This window comes from Leptopilina boulardi, unplaced genomic scaffold (genome assembly GCF_019393585.1).
Source record: "Leptopilina boulardi isolate dan_hultmark-lab unplaced genomic scaffold, ZJU_Lbou_2.1 LbouV2_266, whole genome shotgun sequence".
Classification (NCBI taxonomy): Eukaryota; Metazoa; Arthropoda; class Insecta; order Hymenoptera; family Figitidae; genus Leptopilina; species Leptopilina boulardi.
Window position 1 is genome coordinate 4,228,703 of NW_026137825.1, and position 22,658 is coordinate 4,251,360.

Here is a 22,658-nt window from a genome sequence, read left to right on the forward strand (position 1 = left end):
TATTTATTACATCAAATTTCGAAAGATCTAGTTCAAAAAATTCAAATTACGGCCCTGGTTGTACTTCTATATTTGAGTTTTACAAAGTTTTTGCTTTATAGAAATGCTTTTATTTGGTTAATTCAACCAAAATTTGTTTGAAATAATCAAATTTTTTGGTTGTTTCAAACAAATTTTTATCTGTACCTTTCTGTACCAAATATTTAATTTAAAAAAAAAAATTTGTTACGCCCTCTTTAAAGAGAATAGAGACATTAACATAACCTCAAAAAGGAAAAATTCCTTTTAATTCAACCAAAAATTTAATAAAAATTAATTTCGAACGCAAATTTTTATTTGCAGGAATTTATTATTTGGCAAAATTTATTAAAACGACAAATTTCCATTTGTTTAAAATATTGCAAACGAAGTCGAAAAAGAATTGACAGAAAGAATTTGGCGCGAATTTTAAAATTAACCAATTGTGTGATTCGTTAATTTTAAAATTCACGTCGAATTCTTTCTGTCGATTGTTTTGTATAGTTGCGCGCAGTTTCGGAAAAATTGAAATTCGACGTTTTAATAATATATCTATCAATTAATTCGTGTAAATAAAAATTCGGTCAAATGAAGATTCGGACAAATTATACAATTTGGTAAATTGAAAATTCTGTTATTTAAAAATTCGAATCACTTAAAATTCTATTAAATGAAAATTCTTCTAAATTAATAATTGGTAAATACTTATTTTTGTTTTTAATTAAATTAAAAAGCAATTTATAATAAAGGTAAAACTATCATAAACATAACCCTATAATTTTTTTTTGTTTGTCTCATTGTCCCTTTAGATCGAACATAATATTATTTTTCTAATTATCTTAGATAATCTTTTAGTTAATTATATGTACGATTCTTTTTTTTTAGTTTTTTTTGTTAATTTCAAGGTCGTGAGACCGGAAGTTGTATCAGTAGTGCATGTCTGGTGAAATAGTGATACTGTCACCCCCATAATTCCAGGTGTCCAAACGTTTGCACTCGAGTAAATCCTGAATTTAAAATATACAAAAAAAAAAAAAAAAAAGGTAGCGATAAGGAAATGGTCATTATTTATTCACCTGCGCGCGGTACATCTTTTCAAAACAAGTGTTTTAAAATACATACAGAAAATTTAAAAAAATAAAATTTTTCTTCTGGAAAAAATAATTATTTACGCTGTTACTTTTTTTTTTTTTTTTTTTTTTTTGCCTTATGTACTCGTAACTCAATATATTACAGATTGTAAAAGATGGATTTTTCGGTTTACTCGTAAAATTTCGTTATACTCCTATTACAAGCTGAAACGTTAAACCGGAAGTTACGATGGTTTCGAAGCGTAATTATCTAACAGGTGAATCCATATTATGAGAGCGGGATAACGATTAAATTGTCTATATTAAAAATTATATTTAAAAATGATATTTTATCGAAATTGATAAAATATTTTATTTATTCTTTTTTTTTTTATCAAACAGGTTTTTTTTTTTAATTTACATATATTATCTCGAGCCGAAATCCTATCAAAAATTTATCAATGACATACTTTCATGCTTGGCAGACAAGCAATTGATAAAAAAAAGGAACACCTTTTTTTATATATATATATATATATATGAGATTATTCTCACACGTGAGTCATATTACATAAGATATATGTATAATAGAGAAGCAGAGGTTTTATTTTTTACGAGTTATTTTCAACGATGATGAAAAGCAAATTTGATCAAGGAAATGTACGTTTGAAAATGGTAAATACCAGTGATATTTACAAAGCATGGGATAAAAAAAAAAGAAAAATCTGTGACATTTTGTCACAGATATTTGATTTTTAGATATAAACAAGAGTAGTAAATAAAGAAAAAAATGATTTTTTTTTTTGAGATTAAACAGGTGAATGAATTTTTTTTTTATGATATGTTTTTATGTTTCAGCGAACAAACGACACCGTATCGCCATCTGCCGGGAACTCTTCGAGTCTCCTTGAATCACTCGCATAGTCATCCACAAAATCCACCCCACAGACATGAGTTGCGTTGCACGCCACCCCCAACGAACTACCCTGTCGGACAGCATGGTTGCACTATTCACCCCAGGTAAGTTAAAGTTTCTATTTTATCGACTGTCTCTTCTTTTTATCACTTCTCTTACCATATCTAGAATTTTTTTTGGTTATCATTTTTATTTTACCTGCGAAAATTTCCGCATTTATCTACACAATTACTTGAATCTTTTTGCCTAAAACGATTTCCCCCCCCCCTATTTGGAAACGCTTTTTTATTAGTCGTATATTTATTGTTTTTTAATTAATGATAATTTATAGAAAATATATTTTACTTTTTTTTTTACATTCTCATTTAGTATGAAAATTTTTTTGTTATTATTTAACTAATTAATAAGTAAATTCTTCTTTAATGAATCCATTGAGAGAATGATTCAAAAATAATGTTCAATTGTACCTTTGAAGAAAGGGACCTTAGTAAAATAAAAAAAAATTATAGGTTATGTTTGTGATAGTTTTATCTTGATTAAAAGTAGATAAATAAGTTATTCCCCTTTCATGGATAATTTGTTAATAATTAAATTTTTGACTATATTTAAGTAAATTTTATTATAAGGAAGTTTCTGCCGTTCTACTAAACAAGGTAAAACAAAAACCATCATTTTACGATGAATTTTTTTATAATTTTTCATAAAAGTCGCTGTTAAATTTTAAAACCTAAACAAATCATCAGTTTCTACAATGAAAAAAACTATTCTTATATATACGCTATTTTTTACTGCTTAGATTTTTAATTAAGTAAACCAGATTTCAAGGTTTAATTAACTATAGAATTAAATATACCCTAACTAGAATTTTAGTTTAGAATACTAGAATTCTGGTTAAATTAATTAAAATTCTGATTGAAATCAACGGAATTCTGATTAATATGACCAGAATTATATTGTTAATTATTCCCTATAATCAGAATTCTGGATAAATTAACTAGAATTCTGGTTAATTTGACGATAATAACATTGTTAAATATATTCGAACTAGAATTTTACCTAGTCAAACCAGAATTCTGGTTAAATTAATCAGAATTCCGTTTAAATTAGCCAAAATTTTAGATAAATTAGCCAGAATTATGGTTGAAAGAAGCGGAATTCTGGTTAATCTAATAAAAATCAGAATGTACAATATATCATTACTAGAATTTTGGCTAAACGAACCAGAATTCTGGTAAAATTGATTAGAATTTTGGTTCAAATAAGCAGACTTTAAAATTATTTGGCCAGAAACATATTTTAAAATGATCCTTAACCAGAATTCTAGTTGGAATATCCAGAATTTTGGATAAATCTAAAATTTTTAAAAAATTTAGTAAAATTATGGTTAATCTGACGATGATCAGATTGTTAAATATAACCTAACTAGAATTGTTGTAAATTAAACCAGAATTCTGGTTAAATTAGCTAGAAGTATGTTTAATCTAAAAAGAATCATAATTTTAAAAATATACTAACTACAATTTTAACTGAAATGACTAGAATTCTGGTTAATTTAACCAAAATCATAATGTTTATTATAACTTTAGTAAAACTTTAGGTAAGCAAACCAGAATTTTGGTTAAAATAAGGAGAATTCTGGATAAATTTTGAAGAATTATGCGGTTAAATTTAGTATAATTATACGTAATCTAACTAAAACCATAATTTTAAATATTCTCTAATCAGAATTCTGGTTAATTTAACAAAAATTATAATGTTAAATATATTCTTACTAGAATTTTAGCTAAACAAACAAGAATTCTAGTTCAAAAAACAGAATTCTGGTTTATCGAACCGAAATCATAATGTTGAATATATACCCTAACTATAATTTTTATTTGAATAAACAGAATTCGGGTTATTATTACGAAAATCATAATATGAAATATATCCTAATTATAGAATTTTGGAAAAATAAACCAGAATTCCGTTCAAATTAGCTAGAATTATGGATAAATTAAGTAGAATTATGGTTAATCTAACTAGAATCATAGTGTTAAATATTCCCTCACCAGAATTATATTTAGAATAACCAGTATTCTGGGTAAATTAACTAGAATTCTGGCTAATTTTACAAAAATCGTAATGTTAAATACATCCTAAGTAGACTTTTAGGTAAGGAAAGAAAACTAGAATTCTGGTTAATCCAATAAAAATCATAATGTAAAATATATCATTACTACAATTTTAGCTAAACGAACGAGAATTCTGGTTAAATTAATTAGAATTCTGATTCAAATAAGCAGAATTCAAGATAAAACTGGAATTCTAAATGAATTAACTAGAATTCTGGTTAATCTGATGATTATCAGATTGTTAAATATATCCTAACTAGAATTTTAGCTAGGAAAACCAGAGTTCTGGTTAAATTAGCCAGAATTATGGTTAAAAGAAGCAGAATTCTGGTTAATCCAACAATAATCATAATTTCAAAGTAACCAGAATTCTTGTTTAGTCAAACCAGTATCATAATGTTAAATATATATCCTAACTAGAATTGTAGCTAAATTAGCAGAATTATAGTGAATATAAGCAGAATTCTGGTTAATCTAACCAGAATCATAATGTTAAATACCTCATATCTAAATTCCGATTACTCAAACCAGAACTTTTTTCAGAGCATTTTAGCCATACTATATATAAATTTAGTTAACTGTAGTTTATAACTGCGTTTACACAATATTCCACAGCAACAGAAGACATTATTGATTTCTTCAGATATACCAAAAAAGTATAGATTACACTAAAAAAAAGATTTGGTATTGACAACCAAACGTTTGGTTGGTATTTAAGTAACCAAATTTTTTTTGTTGAATCAACAATATTTTAATTGCCTCAATCAAAATTTGTTTGACACAACCAAAATTAGAAAAAAAAAGGATTTTTGTTGTCCAAATTAAAGTTTGAATGGGACAACCAAAATTTTGTTGATTCAATAAAAAAAAATTTGATTGCTTAAATACCAACTAAACGTTTGGTTGTCAATACCAAACCCTTTTTTCAGTGTAGCCTAAGGAAATCTTCAGTTGAATGATTAAAATGTCAAGAGCAGTATACTTATAGGTCACTATATAAACATGGAAGAACAAATCAAACAAAATACCAATCTCGATATATATCTATAATAGAATTAGAATCACAACAAAATATGTCAAATAGTTTGATATTCCTAAATCCAGTTTTTTTGCGAAGAAAAAAATTTTTTTTTCTTCTCCATAGTTTGTTCCAATTTATTTTTATTTATAGGTCAAAGAAAGAACGATAGATTTGGAGAAAAAGTTCTCTCTTATCTTTATAACCCATAGTAAACCGAAATCTTTTCCCTGGGCTTTGGCGCAAAGGGATGGGTTAGAGAAAGAGAGAGAGAGGTGATATAAGGTGAGGGTGTCGCCACACTTTTTACGAGGGTGGATTTAGGTGAATTTATTATGTCTCGCGCGCTATACCCGCATAGCAGGAGTATAAGAACTGTAGTAACACCTTACCTCTGTAACCGTATTCAACTTGTTTTCACGACCTACCTCAATATCCTTCCTTTACGATTTCCTTAGTCAAATATTACACGTCCACGATTTCTCCTTTGTGCATATATATATATATATATATATATATATATATATATATATATATATATATATATATATATATATATATATATATATATATATATATATATAATATGGGTCCAGGATCTATCAAAACTTTATATGGCCTCTTGTAAAATTCAAATGATCCCAACATCCCGAACACGCTTTGAAATTTGTTAAGCTCCAAAATCAAACTTTGCCGATTTCACTATTTTCAATATAGATTGATATCATTGGTCCGTCAAACCAGCACCTCCACAATTAAAATATAGAAATCGGACTACACTAGATTTTTGGGTTTTTTTAGGGATATTTTTGGGCCCTATTAAGAAATTTTGGGCTCTTTAAATTTTTCCAAAAATTTAACTTTAAGCCCAAAAATATTGGCATCAGTTAGAAGAAGAAATAAAGTAAAATAGCATAAATAGCTCAAAGTTTACACATATTTTGAAGTTTAGGATTTAGGTGTAGAGCCCAAAAATTCAGGGTGATAATTTTGAAGAGCCCAAAAATATTGGGATCAGTTAGAAGAAGAAATAAAATAAAATAGCGTAAATGGCTCAAAATATACTCTTTTTTCAAAATTCAGGGGTGGTTTTAGGGTTTAGGGTTAAAACGCCATATTTGATCCGCCATTTTAAATTTTTAAAAACGGACTTCAGATTCGTCACCAGCGACCTCGAAAATCCCCGTAAAACGAGTTTCATGCGAATCCGATGAATTTATTAATTGGAAAACTTGGAAAATGTAATTTGCTGATATTAAAAGGGTTGGTTTTTTATGAAGGGTTGAGTTTTATAAATCGGGAATATTTTTTTTGAAGAGCCCAAAAAAAGACCAAAAATATAGTGCAGTCCGATTTCTAAATTTTAATTGTGGGGGTGCTGGTTTGACAGACCTTTTATAAGGACTATGAAATAATTTTAATTTTTACTAGATACCTTAAGTTTCAATAAAAAAAAAAAAATGAATCATAGAATCAAAATCGAATTTAATTTAAATATGAAAATAAAGACGTCCCTGCTGGAAATATAATAATAGCTTATATAATTATGAAAGTAGCAGTATAATAACGAATTTGCCTAAGTGCGCGGTGATTAGCAAAAGAGGCATTAGAAGGAATGCTAAATCATTCGGTATCTCTCCTACTCCGGTACATTAATTTTGTGATGCGTTTACACTTACTCGGGTAATTCGCGAAATGGTCTGCACTTTGCTCATTGGAAAAAGCAGATATTCGAGTTTCAATATATAGCTTTAATGTTGGGTTCTTTCATTTATTCCGATTACTTAAAAGTATTGCCACTACTCATTACTATATGTATGTTCATTTTTAGTTAATTAGAAGCAACAATTTAATATGTATGTATATAGATAATAACAATTTCCTCCGAATTGAAATTTAATCTGAATTTGTATATTTTATCAGGTGTTAGGCTTAATAAATCTAAAAGAATTTCAAAACTCAAAGTAGGATTTTAATTCCAATTTGAGAGAAAATAAAAGAAATGCTTTTGTAATAGGTAAGAGCAGGGGAAAAAATTAAGCCAAAACTAGAACAGCAGAAGTTTTAATTATTTCCGTTAAATCTTTTGCTATTCTAGAAAAACTTTTCTTTGTTACGGATAAAGCTGCTTTTCCAGTATAGGCTATAAATTTATGGCTATAGGAAATTGTTTGAGCTGTCCCTAAATTTAGGTTTTTTAACACTGAAAAAAAGGTTTCGTATTGACAACCTAACGTTTGGTTGGTATTTAAGCAACCAAAATTTTTTTGTTGAATCAACAAAATTTTGGTTGTCTCAATTAAACTTTAGTTAGGACAACAAAAATCCTTTTTTTCTAATTTTGGTTGTGTCAAACAAATTTTGCTTGAGACAATTAAAATTTTGTTGATTCAACAAAAAAAATTTTGGTTGCTTAAATATACCAACCAAATGTATTTGGTTGTCAATACCAAATCCTTTTTTTAGTGTAGCTTCTACTATTTTGATGGTACAGCCAAGTGCAGAACTATAAAGTAACATCCGTATGGCTTAAAAAACACTACGGTATGGTTGTAGCAAAATCACCAATACAGTTTTGGATTAGCCAGAATTTTGGCTTTAGCAAAATTTATCTTGTGGTAAAAGTAGCAGATAGGTTGTAGCTAAATCATCAATACAATATTAGATTAGCCAGAAATATGGATGTAGCAAAATCAATACTATATTAAATTAACCAGAATTAAGACTGTATAGCAAAATCACCAATACAATATTGGATTACCCAAAATTTTGACTGCAGCAAAATCTGAATTTGTAGATTATAGCAGTATTAGGCTAAAAATCTAATAGAATTTTAAAATCAAAGTAGGGTTTTAATTCCGATTTAAGTGAAAATACACACTAAAAAAAGCTGTTATAATAAGTAATAGCAGGGGAAAAAATTACACGCAAAGTTAGAGTAGCAAATGAAACTGTTTCCGTAGGCTATAAATTTATGGCTAGGAAATTGTTTGCGCTTTTCCTAAATTTAGGGTTTTTTTTAGCTTATACTGTTTTGTTGGTGCAGCCAAGTGCAGAACTAAAGTAACATCCATATGGCTTAAAAAACCCTACGGTATGGTTGTAGCAAAATCACCAATACAGTTTTGGATTAGCCAGAATTTTGGCTGTAGCAAAATTTATCTTGTCATAAAAGTAGCAGATAGATTGTAGCAAAATCGCCAATACCAATTTCATTCACCGTTTCTAATTGTAACATCGTTATATCCTACGGAATAATTGTAATAGTATCACCGATTATAATTCAAGATTTTTAATAATAATTCTAAAATGAACCTAATCGGAATTGAAAATTGCAATTCTAAAATCGATTCACACCTTAAATCTGTAAAAATAAAACAATGTTTATATATATATATATATATATATATATATATATATATATTAAAACAGTAGAAGTAAAACAAGCACAAAAAATGTACTATACTTTGTTTTCCGTTTGAGAGAGAAATTTCGCTCAGAGCTTTTTCTTCGAATCCACAGCAGCTTTTAATGAAAGGCGAACCGATTCGGTTCTTCATTAACGCGGGGTTGTTTACACAAAGCTATTAAAGTGGAAGTAAAATCTCCCTCCCGTAAGTCTCGCTTCTCGTATTAGAGCATAAGACTCGGTCATATATATAGATATATATATATGTGTAGGACCACATTACGAGGTCTTTCTTGTCAAGCTATGGGACTTCATAAACTAGGAAATATTGCAGTCCATGGAATCGCAATATACCGCAATAAAGATTCATATAACATAAGTTTATGAACCACGAGCATAGGGGAAAAAAATCAGTTTAAATTTTTTTTTTTTAATCGTTACGCATTAATACCGAATATGGATTATATACAAAATTCTTCCAACTACCTGATTTAGGTACAGCCTGTTATTACAAATATTTCTTTCAATCTACTCTTAGTGATCACAATTTCTAAATTCATAGAATTTTTATTTTCAGTAATAGTTATTCCGTAAAGTTATAACGATCAGTTAACACCATTAAACTCACTTTAAAGAAGAAATAGTTTTACGAAGAGAAAAAAGAGACTTGGATGTATATAAGTTTTCGATTTTAACGTGCTGAAAAGGTGTAAAAACAGTAGAAAAGAGAACACACAGAGAGAGAGAGAGAGAGAGAGAGAGAGAGAGAGAATGGCATCGTGAAAGCGATAAATCCGTAGCGCGATAGCGAAGAAAGTGCCTATAAAGTTCTTCTCTTTACCCGGTTCCTGACCAAGGACACTGCTATTCCTTTTCTTTACCCCATGATCCAGGCTGCTTTTTCAGGGTTATAGAGTGCGGTGTACACCACAAGGAAGATACGGAACTAGGGGTTGTGGCGGAAGTTACGCCCCAAGCATACGATGTATGGTCGGGACCTAAGTTATTTATAGACTCGAGACATCCCCCGCGCGCGCACACAAGTACCAAGAACTCTCTTTCCATGCGGGAAAACTTTGAATCTTTTATGAAATATAGTTTTTTTTTAACATTGTATTCAATGGTTTTGATTTTTTTTCTCAATTTCACAGTGTAAAAATAATAATTCTTCTGCGTCTGTAACAATTGGTATGGGCATAATTATGGTTATAACAATACTAATTTTAATACAGATTTAATTACTCTTACGACATAGAATTCCTTGTGATGGTGATTTTGATACATACCAAAATTTTGGCTAATCCAATTTTGTATTTTGCTACAGTCATAATTCTGGCTCATTCAAAATTGTATTGATGATTTTGCTTCAACCAATCTGCTACTTTTACCACAAGGGTAAATATTGCTGCAGCCAAAATTTTGGCTAATCCAATATTGTATTGGTGATTTTGATACATACAAAATTTTGGCTAATCCAATTTTGTATTTTGCTACTGTTATAATTCTGGCTCATTCAAAATTGTATTGGTGATTTTACTACAATCTCTTACAATATAGAATTCCTTGTGATGATAATTTTGCTACAGCTTTAATTCTGGATAATACAATATTGTAGTGGTGATTTTGCTACCACCTATCCGCTATACTTTCACCACAAGGTACTGCGGGAATGGAAAAACGCCTCTTACGACATAGAATTCTTTGTGATCGTAATTTTGCTACAGTCAAAATTCTGGCTAATCCAGTACTGTATTGGTGATTTTGCAACAGACATAATTCTGGTTAAAGCAATATTGTATTGATGATTTTGCTACAACCATACCGTGGGGTTTTTTTTAAGCCATACGGATGTTACTTTAGTTCTGCACTTGGCTGCACCAACAAAACAGTATAAGCTAAACAAAACCTAAATTTAAGAACAGCTCAAACAATTTCCTAGCCATAAATTTATAGCCTACGAAAACAGCTTCATTTGCTACTCTAACTTTGCGTGTAATTTTTTTCCCTGCTATTACTTATTACCAAAGTATTTCTTTTAGTGTGTATTTTCACTCGAATCGGAATTAAAACCCTACTTTGATTTTAAAATTCAATTAGATTTTTAGCCTAATACTGCTATAATCTACAAATTCAGATTTTGCTGCAGTGCAAATTTTGGGTAATCCAATATTGTATTGGTGATTATGCTATACAGTCTTAATTCTGGTTAATTTAATATAGTATTTATTTTGCTACAGGCACATTTCTGACTAATCTAATATTCTATTGATGTTTTTGCTACAACCTATCTTGCTACTTTTACCACAAGATAAATTTTGCTACAGCCAAAATTCTGACTAATCCAATACTGTATTGGTGATTTTGGAACAGACATAATTCGGGCTAATTAAATATTGTTTTGATAATTTTGCTGCAATACCATAGGGTTTTCCAAGCAACTTCTGCTGCAGTAGTACCTAATGCCGTTTTTTCTACCTTTTCTTTTACTACATTTTCAAATTAAAAATCTTGGTACAAAATTCTGATTTTGACAACAATTCTGATTCTTTCTGGTAGTGCAGAATTCTAAATTCTTTTCTGCATGCAAATAATACTATAATAATAATAATAATAATAATGATAATAATTCAGAAGCCTCTCCATAAATCCTTTGAATTTTCGAATTTCGTATAATTGCACTCCTGCATTGTCAGAGACGACGACTTTGCTAAATCATGAAGGTGTGAGTTGTCGCGCATAGAAGGACACGTGACACAACACACTCATGCTCATGTGAGCACGAAGCGCCTTAATTAAGCCATTATCGATATCCACAGAGAGAGCTCTCTGGCCCTGAGGGTGGTCGCTGTCGCATCTATCTTGTCTAGCAACTAATAACGAATTATAGAACGGACCTCTTGTTTAGCCGCACCTTTTCTCTCTCTCTCTCTTTTTGTGTCCTATAAAGTTTGTGGAAATATATATATCTGCTTTATTAAATTCCTTTTCGTTGTTGGTTCGTGATGATTAAAAGGGGCGATCATCGATTGCGTCCTGTAAGGGGAAGTTGCATACCCCCACTCTACCCGCCGGGCCATAAACACGGAGCTCGAGGGACGCATGCACCGCGGGGGGCCTGACCGACGTTCTCGGGCCTAATGACATTTTCTATTTATGGCCCTTAATGAGTTTTTCCAAAAAAATAAAAAAAATTTAAATATTAACAATTTTTAATTTTTTTTAACATATTCTTATTCCTCGTAATTTTACGATTACGAGCATATGTTGTTCGAATTAAAAATGTTAATATTTAAAATGTTTATAATTATTATTAAATAATATTAAATTTAATTGTTTCTTAATTTAATTATACTGTTTAAAAAACAGTATAAATTAACAAACATTTTCCTTCACACTTACAGGCTTAGGACTGGCAGCATTACACTTATTCGTGAAGGCTGGCGTGTTTAAAAAATGTGTGTTTATTTATACAAAACAGAAAATCAGAACTTTTAAAAAATTTACTTGTAAGCCAGTATAATATGAAAGCTTTGAAAGCTTTATTAAAATATATTTGGTTTTATTTAATACATATTTGACTTGTAATGAATGTAAATTTTTATAATAATATAGAGGCCAGTCCTAAGCCTGTAAGTGTGAAGGAAAATGTTTGTTAATTTATACTGTTTTTTAAACAGTATAATTAAATTAAGAAACAATTAAATTTAATATTATTTAATAATAATTATAAACATTTTAAATATTAACATTTTTAATTCGAACAACATATGCTCGTAATCGTGAAATTACGAGGAATAAGAATATGTTAAAAAAAATTAAAAATTGTTAATATTTAAAATTTTTTTATTTTTTTGGAAAAACTCATTAAGGGCCATAAATAGAAAATGTCATTAGGCCCGAGAACGTCGCTTAGGCCCCCCGCGGTGCATGCGTCCCTCGAGCTCCGTGTTTATGGCTTGGCGGGTAGAGTGGGGGTATGCAACTTCCCCTTACAGGACGCAATCGATGACTGCCCATTAAAAGTTGTCGGAATTGTATTTCGGAAGTTATTTGAGGTTTGGTATAATTTATGAAGAGTGGTGTATATATATAGAGAGTTTGTGTTGTGAATGCTTCCGGTATTTCAGGTAATAGTGGTCTGATGCTTGGGTTATCTATTGTGACAGAGAGAAATGTTTATTTTGTTTTGGTTGCATTTCTAGATATTGCTGCTTCTATATATACAGCATATAATGTATTTCGAGGAATTTAACTGAATTGTTAGAGAGAGAGACTTGGTAAAGTCAAGTGTTTGAAAGCTTGCACAAGACAGCTTCTGTAGTGTACAAAGTTTCTTGGAATTTTCCTTTTTTTTTTTTTTTTTTTTTTTATTTTATTCGCGAATGGTAATGAAAATTATTTTTTCTTTCATTTCTTTTTGCTGCCAAATGCGTTGATAGAAAAAAAAGACTGAACTCATTTTTGTATGCAACTCGACTTAAATTTTAGGTTATGTTAGTTTCTGTTAAAATTCCAGATTTTAAAAATATTTCGAAGCTATTCTGCAGATTATGTATGCAGCATTAAAAAATGATTATACTTTTTAAAAACATTAATTTACTTTTTAAATGGAATTATTTCAAAATTTCTGTACAAAATTATTTTTTTCTTTCCCTTTTTTTTTTTTTTGCTGCCAAATCCGTTGAAACCCAAATAGATTTTTTTTTTTACTTTCAAAAATTAGTTTCACTTTTAAAAAGAAAATTAAAAGAAAAGTATTTCATTATTTTATATTATATTAGGAACGTTTATCAAAATTTACAGGAAAAAAAATGTAAACTTGTAATTAAAATTCGAGTGACATTTGCAAATATATGAGAGAGAAAAAAAAGATTTTTAAAAAAATGTCAATTGCATGAATCACGTAGAATTTCCCTCTGGAATTCGAATGGAAATTTCAAATTTTTTTTTTTTTGTCTTTATCGATCTATATTTGTGTGTATTATGTAGAATACAAATATTTACCAATTTTTATCGTTTGAAGTAGAAAATTTTGTTTTTCTAAAATTTAATATTTGATATTAAAGTACAGGAAATGAAAATATTAAATTAAAATATAAAAATTAAAATATAACAATTTATTTTTAAATATTTATTTATAAAATAAAAACATTTTAATCTACCAAAAAAATTTGAAAAATGTATCTAAAAGATAGTCGTTTCGCGAATAATAAATTATATGTATAGTAGAAAAGAGAAAACAAAAATAGTTCAAAGTTGGAAACACACCAAATAATATTAGAGGTTATTTTTTATTTTTACTTTTGACCCTTTGACCCATTTTTGTTTGTTTTTTTTAACTATCATTGTTATACTATTCTTATCATTATTGTTAGTACTAGTATATTATGATTATTATTGTTAGATGAATTGAATTTTATTGAAATTGTATTCTGAGTTTGTAGAGAAAAAAAAAAAAATATATATATATATATATATATATAGGTATATATGTACGTGAACGTTAAAAAGAACAGCGGTGCTGGAAACTCTATTGACAAGAAAAATTTCACCTTTCGTTTCTACTCGATTGAACTTTTACGGAAATTTTGCCTTTCCACGAGACATAAAACTTTACGCTCGCTTTTCTCGTAAATCAGTCTTCTTTTACAGGAAAAATATTGTTGGGAGTGTTGAGTGAGATAAGAATCTGATGGCATTGTTATAATGATTTCATTTAGGCGATTATAATGGAGAGAAAAAAAATTAATATTGAAAAATATATAATTTATATTTTATAAAAATTTAATGATTTTTAGTAGCAAAAATTAATTTAATTTATAACGAAAATTATTGAAACAAATAAATTTTTCATTAATTCAGGCAAATTTTTTTTTTTTTTTTTAAACTGTATAACAATATATTTATTTGGTTGATTTAACTAAAATTTGGTTATTTCTAAAAAAAATTTGCTTACTTCAAACAAATTTTGGTTGCTTTAAACTGAATTTGGTTGCTTCATAACAAAACTTATTGTTGTTGGTTGTTTCAATCAAAATTTGCTTCTTTCAAACTAATTTTAGTTGATTTAATCAAAATTTTGTTCCACCAAAGCAATTTTGGTTGTTTTAAATAAATATTTATTTGATCTATATATATAAATTTGGTAAATAAAAATTCGAACGAAGAATTGAAATTTGTTTTTTTTTAAAAATAAATCTAAGTTGTTTTAAATAAATATTTATTTGATCTAAATAAATGTTTGGTTTATTTTAATAAATTTGTACAAAGAAAGAATTTTATTAAACCAAATAATTTTTTTTATTTATTCATTTATACATTCATTTGGTTCAGTCAAAGAAAATTTAGTGGTTTCAAACAAATCTTATTGATCCAAACAAAATTTGCTTTATAAATAAAAATTTGATTGTTATAAACAAAATTTTAGTAATTTCAATAAAAAAATTTTCTTATTTTAAACAAATTTTGATTGTTTCAAACAAAAAATTTGGTCATTTTAAACAATTTTTGGTTGTTTTAAACAAATTTTAGTGGTTTCAATGAAAATTTGCTTGTTTCAAATAAATTTTAGTTTTTTTTAATGAAAATTTGTTTGTTTGGAACAAATTTTGGTTGTTTCAAACAAAAAATTTGGTCATTTTAAACAATTTTTGGTAGTTTTAAACAAATTTTAGTGGTTTCAATGAAAATTTGTTTGTTTCAAATAAATTTTAGTAGTTTCGAAGAAAAATTTTTTATTAAACAAATGTTGGTTGTTTCAAACAAAAATTTGGCTAGTTCCAAAAAAAATTTGATCATTTCAAACAGTTTTTTGGCTTTTTTAAACAAATTTTAGTAGTTTCAATGAAAATTTGATTGTTTCAAACAAAAAATTTGGTCATTTTAAACAATTTTTGGTAGTTTTAAACAAATTTTAGTGGTTTCAATGAAAATTTGTTTGTTTCAAATAAATTTTAGTAGTTTCGAAGAAAAATTTTTTATTAAACAAATGTTGGTTGTTTCAAACAAAAATTTGGCTAGTTCCAAAAAAAATTTGATCATTTCAAACAGTTTTTTGGCTTTTTTAAACAAATTTTAGTAGTTTCAATGAAAATTTGATTGTTTCAAACAAAAAATTTGGTCATTTTAAACAATTTTTGGTAGTTTTAAACAAATTTTAGTGGTTTCAATGAAAATTTGTTTGTTTCAAATAAATTTTAGTAGTTTCGAAGAAAAATTTTTTATTAAACAAATGTTGGTTGTTTCAAACAAAAATTTGGCTAGTTCCAAAAAAAATTTGATCATTTCAAACAGTTTTTTGGCTTTTTTAAACAAATTTTAGTAGTTTCAATGAAAATTTGATTGTTTCAAACAAAAAATTTGGTCATTTTAAACAATTTTTGTTTGTTTTAAACAAATTTTAGTAGTTTCAATGAAAATTTGCTTGTTTCAAATAAAATTTAGTAGTTTCAATGAAAATTTGTTTGTTTGGAACAAATTTTAATTGTTTCAATGAAAATTATCTTCTTTTAAACAAATTTTGGTTGTTTCAAACAAAAAGTTTGGTCATTTAAAACAATTTTTGGTTGTTTTAAACAAATTTTAGTGGTTTCAATGAAAATTGCTTGTTATAAACAAATTTTAGTTGTTTTAATCAAAATTTTGTTTGTTTAAAACGAAAAATTTGCTAGTCTCCAAAAAAAATTTAGTAATTTCAAAAAATTTTTGGTTTGCTTCAAACAAATTTTTTTCAGTGTTTGCAATTACATTATAAAATGAAAAAAAACAGTAAATTTTGTCTTTATTTTTAAAAAAAGTTGTTTTCTCCAAAATTCATATTTAAATAAATATTTTTCTCTTCCACAAGTTTATAAATCACAGTTTCAAAAAAAAAAAAAAAAAAAAAAAAAAAAAAAAAAAAAAAAAAAAAAAAAAAAAAAAAAAAAAAAAAAAAAGAGTATCTTCTAGTCCCTGGAGATATCACCAGCATGAAATGGCAGTACAACGTCCCGGGTGCTGATCTTCCTTTTCTTTCTCCAAACCCCTTTTCCATGCTCCAGGACCGTATCTACTGGTCATTTTTCCACTAAATCCCTTTATATACAATATTACAAGTGACAATAGTTTTTTGCGTAAGTGTAAAAAAAAAAAAAAATTTTTTCCTTGTCATAAATTTATTTAACCGCTGCGGAATTTAGTGTAATAAAAAAAATCTACACACTCAAACAGTGACGTATCTAAAGCAAAAGGGCACCTGGCACTTGATAATACGCGTGACAGACATTGGATGCGCGAAAGCACGAGAGAAAGACGCGGTTGGAACCAGACAACGAGGGGTGGGGGGTGACTTCCGGGGGTGAAATTCGCAAGGCAGTCGTGCCCTCGCCGCGTTACAGGGTGGCCAATGTGTGTCGCGTCTCAACCACCCGGCGTGAGCATATTTTTATTTTTTCACGCCCGTCTTCTTTTTTTTTTGAGAAAGCCGGTAATAATTTTTCAACACTCACGATTATGATTCGTTGAAAAAAAAAATTCTAGGTAAAAAAAATTTGAGAGGGGTTTTTTTTTTTTTTAATAGAGATTTTCCTTTTTTTTTAATATATATTTGAGGGAAAATTTTTTTTTTTGTAAATTTTGATTTTGGCATTTAAATTAAGAAAATTTGTTTTTTATTTTCAAAATGGTCAATTTATTTAAAGATCCAATATTTATCACGGGGAAGCTGCGCTTCTCTGTCTCTTTTTCTATGAGGGGAAAAACTCTTTTGCTCTTCCCTCTGCTGTTTTTCGATAAACCGTTCCTGACCTCCGACGATTAACCGCGTTTTCCACAGGTCATTGTCGTTTTGAAGTGACCGCGAAAAAAAAAAATTGTTAGCTACATCTCCGGGGAAATAATGGTCGACAATACCCTGGGAAATAAAGACGTATATAAAAGAAATCATATAGTTTTTATTTTTCTATTTTGATGATTTTTTATATTTTTTTCTTTTGTATTTTTGTATTTTTTTTATTTTTCTGTTTTTATTATTTATCTAGTTTTTAAATGTTTTTTTTTTAAACAGGAGAAATAACAAAAGACTAAGAAAAATAAAAAAAAAATGTTACATAGAAAAATATTGTTTTATAACAGTGTAATATATATGTATATATACCTTTAAGGAGAAAAGTTTAGTAACGTTATATATTGTTGCTTCAGCACAATGTAGAGAATAACCTTATAATTTAATTTCCCTTTAACCTAATGGCGTTAAAAACTTTTCCTCATACACTCTCTTTCAATTTTGAAATATTCAAATATTTATATTCAACTTGCTTTTGTTTAAATTCAAATTTTTTTTTTGTAACTTTTTTTTATACTCTCCAAAGCGAATTGCAAAAGGAAAAGTTTCGTTGCTTTAGAAAAAGTTTTATTTTAAAAAAAAAAAAAAAGTTTTTTAAATCAAAAAATTGGGTTTAAAAATTTTTTTTCTGCTTATTTTCCAACCAAAAATTTTTAAATAAAAATTTGCTTTTGTTTTAAACAAAATTTTAGTAGTTTCAATAAAAAATTTTCTTCTTTTAAACAAATTTTGGTTGTTTCAAACAAAAAAATTTTAAACAATTTTTGGTTGTTTTAAACAAATTTTAGTGGTTTCAATGAAAATTTGTTTGTTTTAAACAAATTTTAGTAGTTTCAAAGAAATTGTTTTTATTAAACAAATTTTGGTTGTTTCAAACAAAAATTTTGCTAGTTCCAAAAAAATTTCATCATTTCAAACAGTTTTTTGTTATTTTAAACAAATTTTAGTAGTTTCAATGAAAATTTGCTTAATTCAAATAAATTTTAGTAGTTTCAATGAAAATTTACTTAATTCAAATAAATTTTAGTTTTTTCAATGAAAATTTTCTTCTTTTGAACAAATTTTGGTTGTTTTAAACAAATTTTAGTGGTTTTAATGAAAATTTGCTTGTTTAAAATTTTTTTAAATCAAAAAATTGGGTTTAAAAATTTTTTTTCTGCTTTTTTTCCAACCAAAAATTGGTAGAAAAATTTAGTTTTATCCTAATTTGAATTTTGTATTCTATTTGGATATAGAAAATAAATTTTTTTTTTGTTTTTTAAATATATGAAAAATTCAAAAAAAAAAATAAATTTATGTTGAATGTTAGTCAACAATTTGTAAATGAAAATAAAATCGAATTCTTTGAAATCAGTAAATGCTTGAAAATTGACTTTGGACAAAGTTACACATTCTCTCTCTCTCTCTCTCTCTCTCTCTCTCTCTCTCTCTCTCTCTCTCTCTCTCTCTTTCATGTCGAAAATGCAAAATGTGTCCGCGTTTGCAAAGCAAATAAATGCTAATTTGTGTATGCAAGGAACGTGCGCACCCTTCATTTGTGTCAACGCGTTGGACTAAACCGGAGAATCAAAGTGACAGGATCGTGAAGCCCTAGATTGAATAATTATCGTTGCTAAAGGGAAGAGCGTTTTGCGAATTCTAAAAAAAAAATCACCCCCGAATGAATTGAAGAAAATTGCATTTCTCTATATATAATAAAACAAGGGGAGAAAAGTCCTATTTTTCGAGGGTCTTTTGCATGGGCTACGAAATATATAATTGAATATTATTTTTATTTATTATTATTATTATTATTATTAGTATTTATCGTTGTGTTAAATCTAATTTTCAACAATTAACGAACAAAAAATTTTATTCAGATATTTTATTGAAAAAAAATTGGGATTGGAATTTTTGTATTTATTTTTCAATATGGTTATTAAAATGATTTTTTATTTTTCTCTAAAGCTTGTTCAGCTGGTAAATTAGACATTGCTGATAACAAAAATGTAAATGAAAAATAAAAATGTGAACGTCGCGAACTTGTGTCGCTATTTTTTTTTAAGTGACGAGTGTTTGTGCTCTTTAAGATGTTTACGTGCCTCTGGAATTTTTTCGATTGGTAAGGAAAAAAAAAAGTCATCTAAACATTTATATAATCTATTATTATTATTATTTTTTTTTCTTCTATTTGTATATATTAAAAAAAAAAAATTATTTTATTCAAATAGTCGTTTACTTGACTATTATTATTAAATAAATAATAATTTGTACTCTCTAAATCTGAATTAGTAAAAATGTTTACTAATTTGAATTAGTGACTCACTTTTTGCTTCCGAATTAGTAAAATTTTTCCTAATTGTTAGTAAAAGTTACTAATAATAATAATAATAAAACAAAAATAATAATACAAATAATTGTTTGAAAAATTTTTTTAAAAAAATGGGATATTAGAAAATAATTTACAACACAGTTTTTCTGAGGATATCAAATTGAGACTATAAAGTGCATCAAATTGTTGATAATGCAAATTTTTGATGCTGTTTATGGTCTCAATTTGAGAGCCTCAGAAAAACTGTGTAACAAACGTATGTAAATAATTTTTCCTTTTTTTCCGTGTATTAATGAGAAAAAAGCACTTTAATTGATTTTACTTTTTTCCATCTAATTTTCTCGAGAGGATACGAGAGGATATACGTATTAAGTTTCGAAAGTATTTTAAAGTAATTAACGACAAAACAACATTAAGCCATTAGCTGCAATGAAATGACATATATATATATATATATATATATATATGTGACCTGGACAGTAAAAAGGGACCTTTTGTCCGAAAAAATCGATTTTTTATTGATTGGTGATTCTGATAGAGAAAACTTTTTTCTATCAGAATCACCAATCAATAAAAAATTAATTTTTTCGGACAAAAGGTCCCTTTTAACTGTCCAGGTCACATATATATATATAAACAAACAGAATTTTTTTTTTTATAAAAAGTTCAAATTCCTTCTCATGTATATAATGAGCCATTGTAAATGGAATTGACATATATATTATATTTTAGCAAGAAGTAGTGAGTAAATATTTAAAAGTACAAGAAGCACTTTTCTTCTTGCAAAACTGCAGTTTTTTCATTTAAGCGCGCGCAAAGATTATTAAGAGGGAACTTGTGAAGGAAAAGGCTGAGAAAAAAAAAGCCCTCAAGGGCTCGTGCGGTCAAGTGGAAAAATTAGTGCCCTGAATCTTAAGAGGTCGTTTCCCTTTACCACAAATTTCTTTCTCATTTTAAATATAATAATGTTAATATATGCATTTCTTTATATTTATTTAAGGCAAAATATTTTATAAAATGCGAAAAAAAGAGAATTACCATTTTTTTTTACCTATATGAGAATAATTATCAAGGTTTAAATAGAGTCCAAAAACTGGCCCAACATTGTCAAAATTTTCAAAATTATAAAATTAAATTTTTTTTTTTTTACCTATTTTAGAAAAAGAATAAAGACTTTTTTCTAGTTTTTACCTAATGAAAATGATAAATTCTAATTTTTTTCGACTAAGATTCTGTTTGATCCCTAGGAGTGTTAGATTTTTTTTCGTGATAAAAATTAATTTCAGTAAACTATACTATTTTTATACCTATTATTTTTATTTGTTATTATTATTTATTATTATTTATTTATTACTATTTACTATTTTATTATTATGTACTATTTATTATTATTTACTAATATTTTTATACCTACTATACTATTTTTATATCTACTGAATTTAATTTTCATCACGAAAGAATCCTACCGCTACTGGGGATTGAAACCTCAAATTACGTAGCGCAAGTCGAGAATTAAAATTTATCATTCATAACCGTTTTACTCAGTGTGGATATATGAAATCAAATTTTCTCGTAATGAAAATGTTACTTTTGATAGTAGATTATAGTTTATTTAATCATATTTATTATTATTATTATTATTATTTTGCTTGGAATATAATCGCGTGAATAAAAAACATTTGTTTTGAAGAGGGGCAATGTTGCGCGATAAATTTCAATTGTACGAGAGCCTTGCACCCCGCGTGATGGTGTAGAGAGAGAGAGAGATAAATAGAGAGAGTGAAAAGCCTTCTCTTGTATATTCCAAGGCCCTTGAGGGCAAAAGCAAAATTTCATAACAGAGCTTTACCCGCAAAAACAAAAGACTTGTACAACAGCTTCTGCCTCATTTTCAGTTCCACTTGCATTTCCCCGTGTGTCTACTCTCTCTCTCTCTCTCTCTCTCTCTCTCTCTCTCTCTCTCTCTCTCTCTCTCTCTCTCTCTCTCTATATATATATATATATATATATATATATATATATATATATATATATATATATATATATATATATATATATATATATATATATATATATATATATATTCTCGCGCGGCAAAACCGTCATCCAAGTTTCGGGATCTGTTCTCTCTCCCCGGGGCACATGCCACTTTCAGTCGCGTCCCTATACTTCTCTCTCAGCGTTATTAATTTCTTTAGCCTTTAGCCGTCACCCTCTCTTACTTCCGTTTATATATTCTACGTGAAAACTCCTTTTTCGAATTTACTACGTTTTCTAATTTTTTTTTCTTTCTATATATTTCTAGCAATAAATGTAAAATTGCAACTCACTTTTTTGTATCTAAAGTTGGCGCAGAATTATTCCGTAAAAATTATTAGTTACGATTTTAAAGAATTCTATATTGCACGGAGAATAAAAGTTAGCTGCACTGAAAAAAAAACTAGTATGTTTTACTACTTTTTAACAACTCGTGAGTAGTACAATAGGTTCTCAAGTGAATTTAAACGGTTCTATTAACTATAGAAAAATAGTTAAACCAATTAAAAATGTAATTGGTAGAATGACATTTTGTGATTGTATTAACTCAATTTAAAAATGTTAAAACAACTCAAGATGTAAGTAGTAGATTTTACTACTTAAAGTGGTTCAATAGGCTTTAAGAACATTTTTTTGGTACATTTATTAAATATTTTGCAATTGATACTACTAATTTAAGTAGTAAACTTTACTATTGAAAGGTGGTTCAATAGGCTTTAAGAACATTTTTTTTTGTAGAATTAATAAATCTTTTGCAATTAAAACTACTACTTTAAGTAGTAGATTTTACTACTTAAAATAGGAAAATAAAATTATTTTTTATTTATAATTGTTTATTATCAGTAGAATTGACTTTTTCATCCTCTCTCCTGTACTGGCGCTTATTTTATGCCCTAACGATTATGTACCTAACAGAGAAAATTTCTAACCGACGGGAATTGAAC

At 27.5% G+C, this 22,658-nt stretch overlaps 1 protein-coding gene and 1 long non-coding RNA gene across 12 annotated transcripts in view; one reads left to right on the forward strand and one right to left on the reverse strand.

The window, feature by feature from the left end:
* LOC127281217 (uncharacterized) overlaps window positions 1–22,658 on the forward strand; it is a 257,929-nt gene that overhangs the window by 74,244 nt on the left and 161,027 nt on the right. For 8 of the 10 annotated variants that reach the window (XR_007842936.1, XM_051304825.1, XM_051304826.1 and 5 more), the window contains one exon: window positions 1,947–2,108. The exons of 1 other annotated variant lie outside the window; for it this stretch is intronic. Coding sequence is in view for 5 of the 9 variants with exons in the window: in XM_051304822.1 (XP_051160779.1) it covers window positions 1,947–2,108 (162 nt within the window). In the remaining 4 variants the exon portion in view is untranslated. Of the gene's footprint in view, window positions 1–1,946; window positions 2,109–16,381; window positions 17,063–19,313; window positions 19,468–22,658 lie in introns of those variants that run through there. One more of the 10 variants, XM_051304823.1, reaches the window with a different exon arrangement.
* Window positions 1–22,658, reverse strand: part of LOC127281228 (uncharacterized) — a 204,626-nt gene that overhangs the window by 66,945 nt on the left and 115,023 nt on the right. The window lies entirely within an intron of this gene.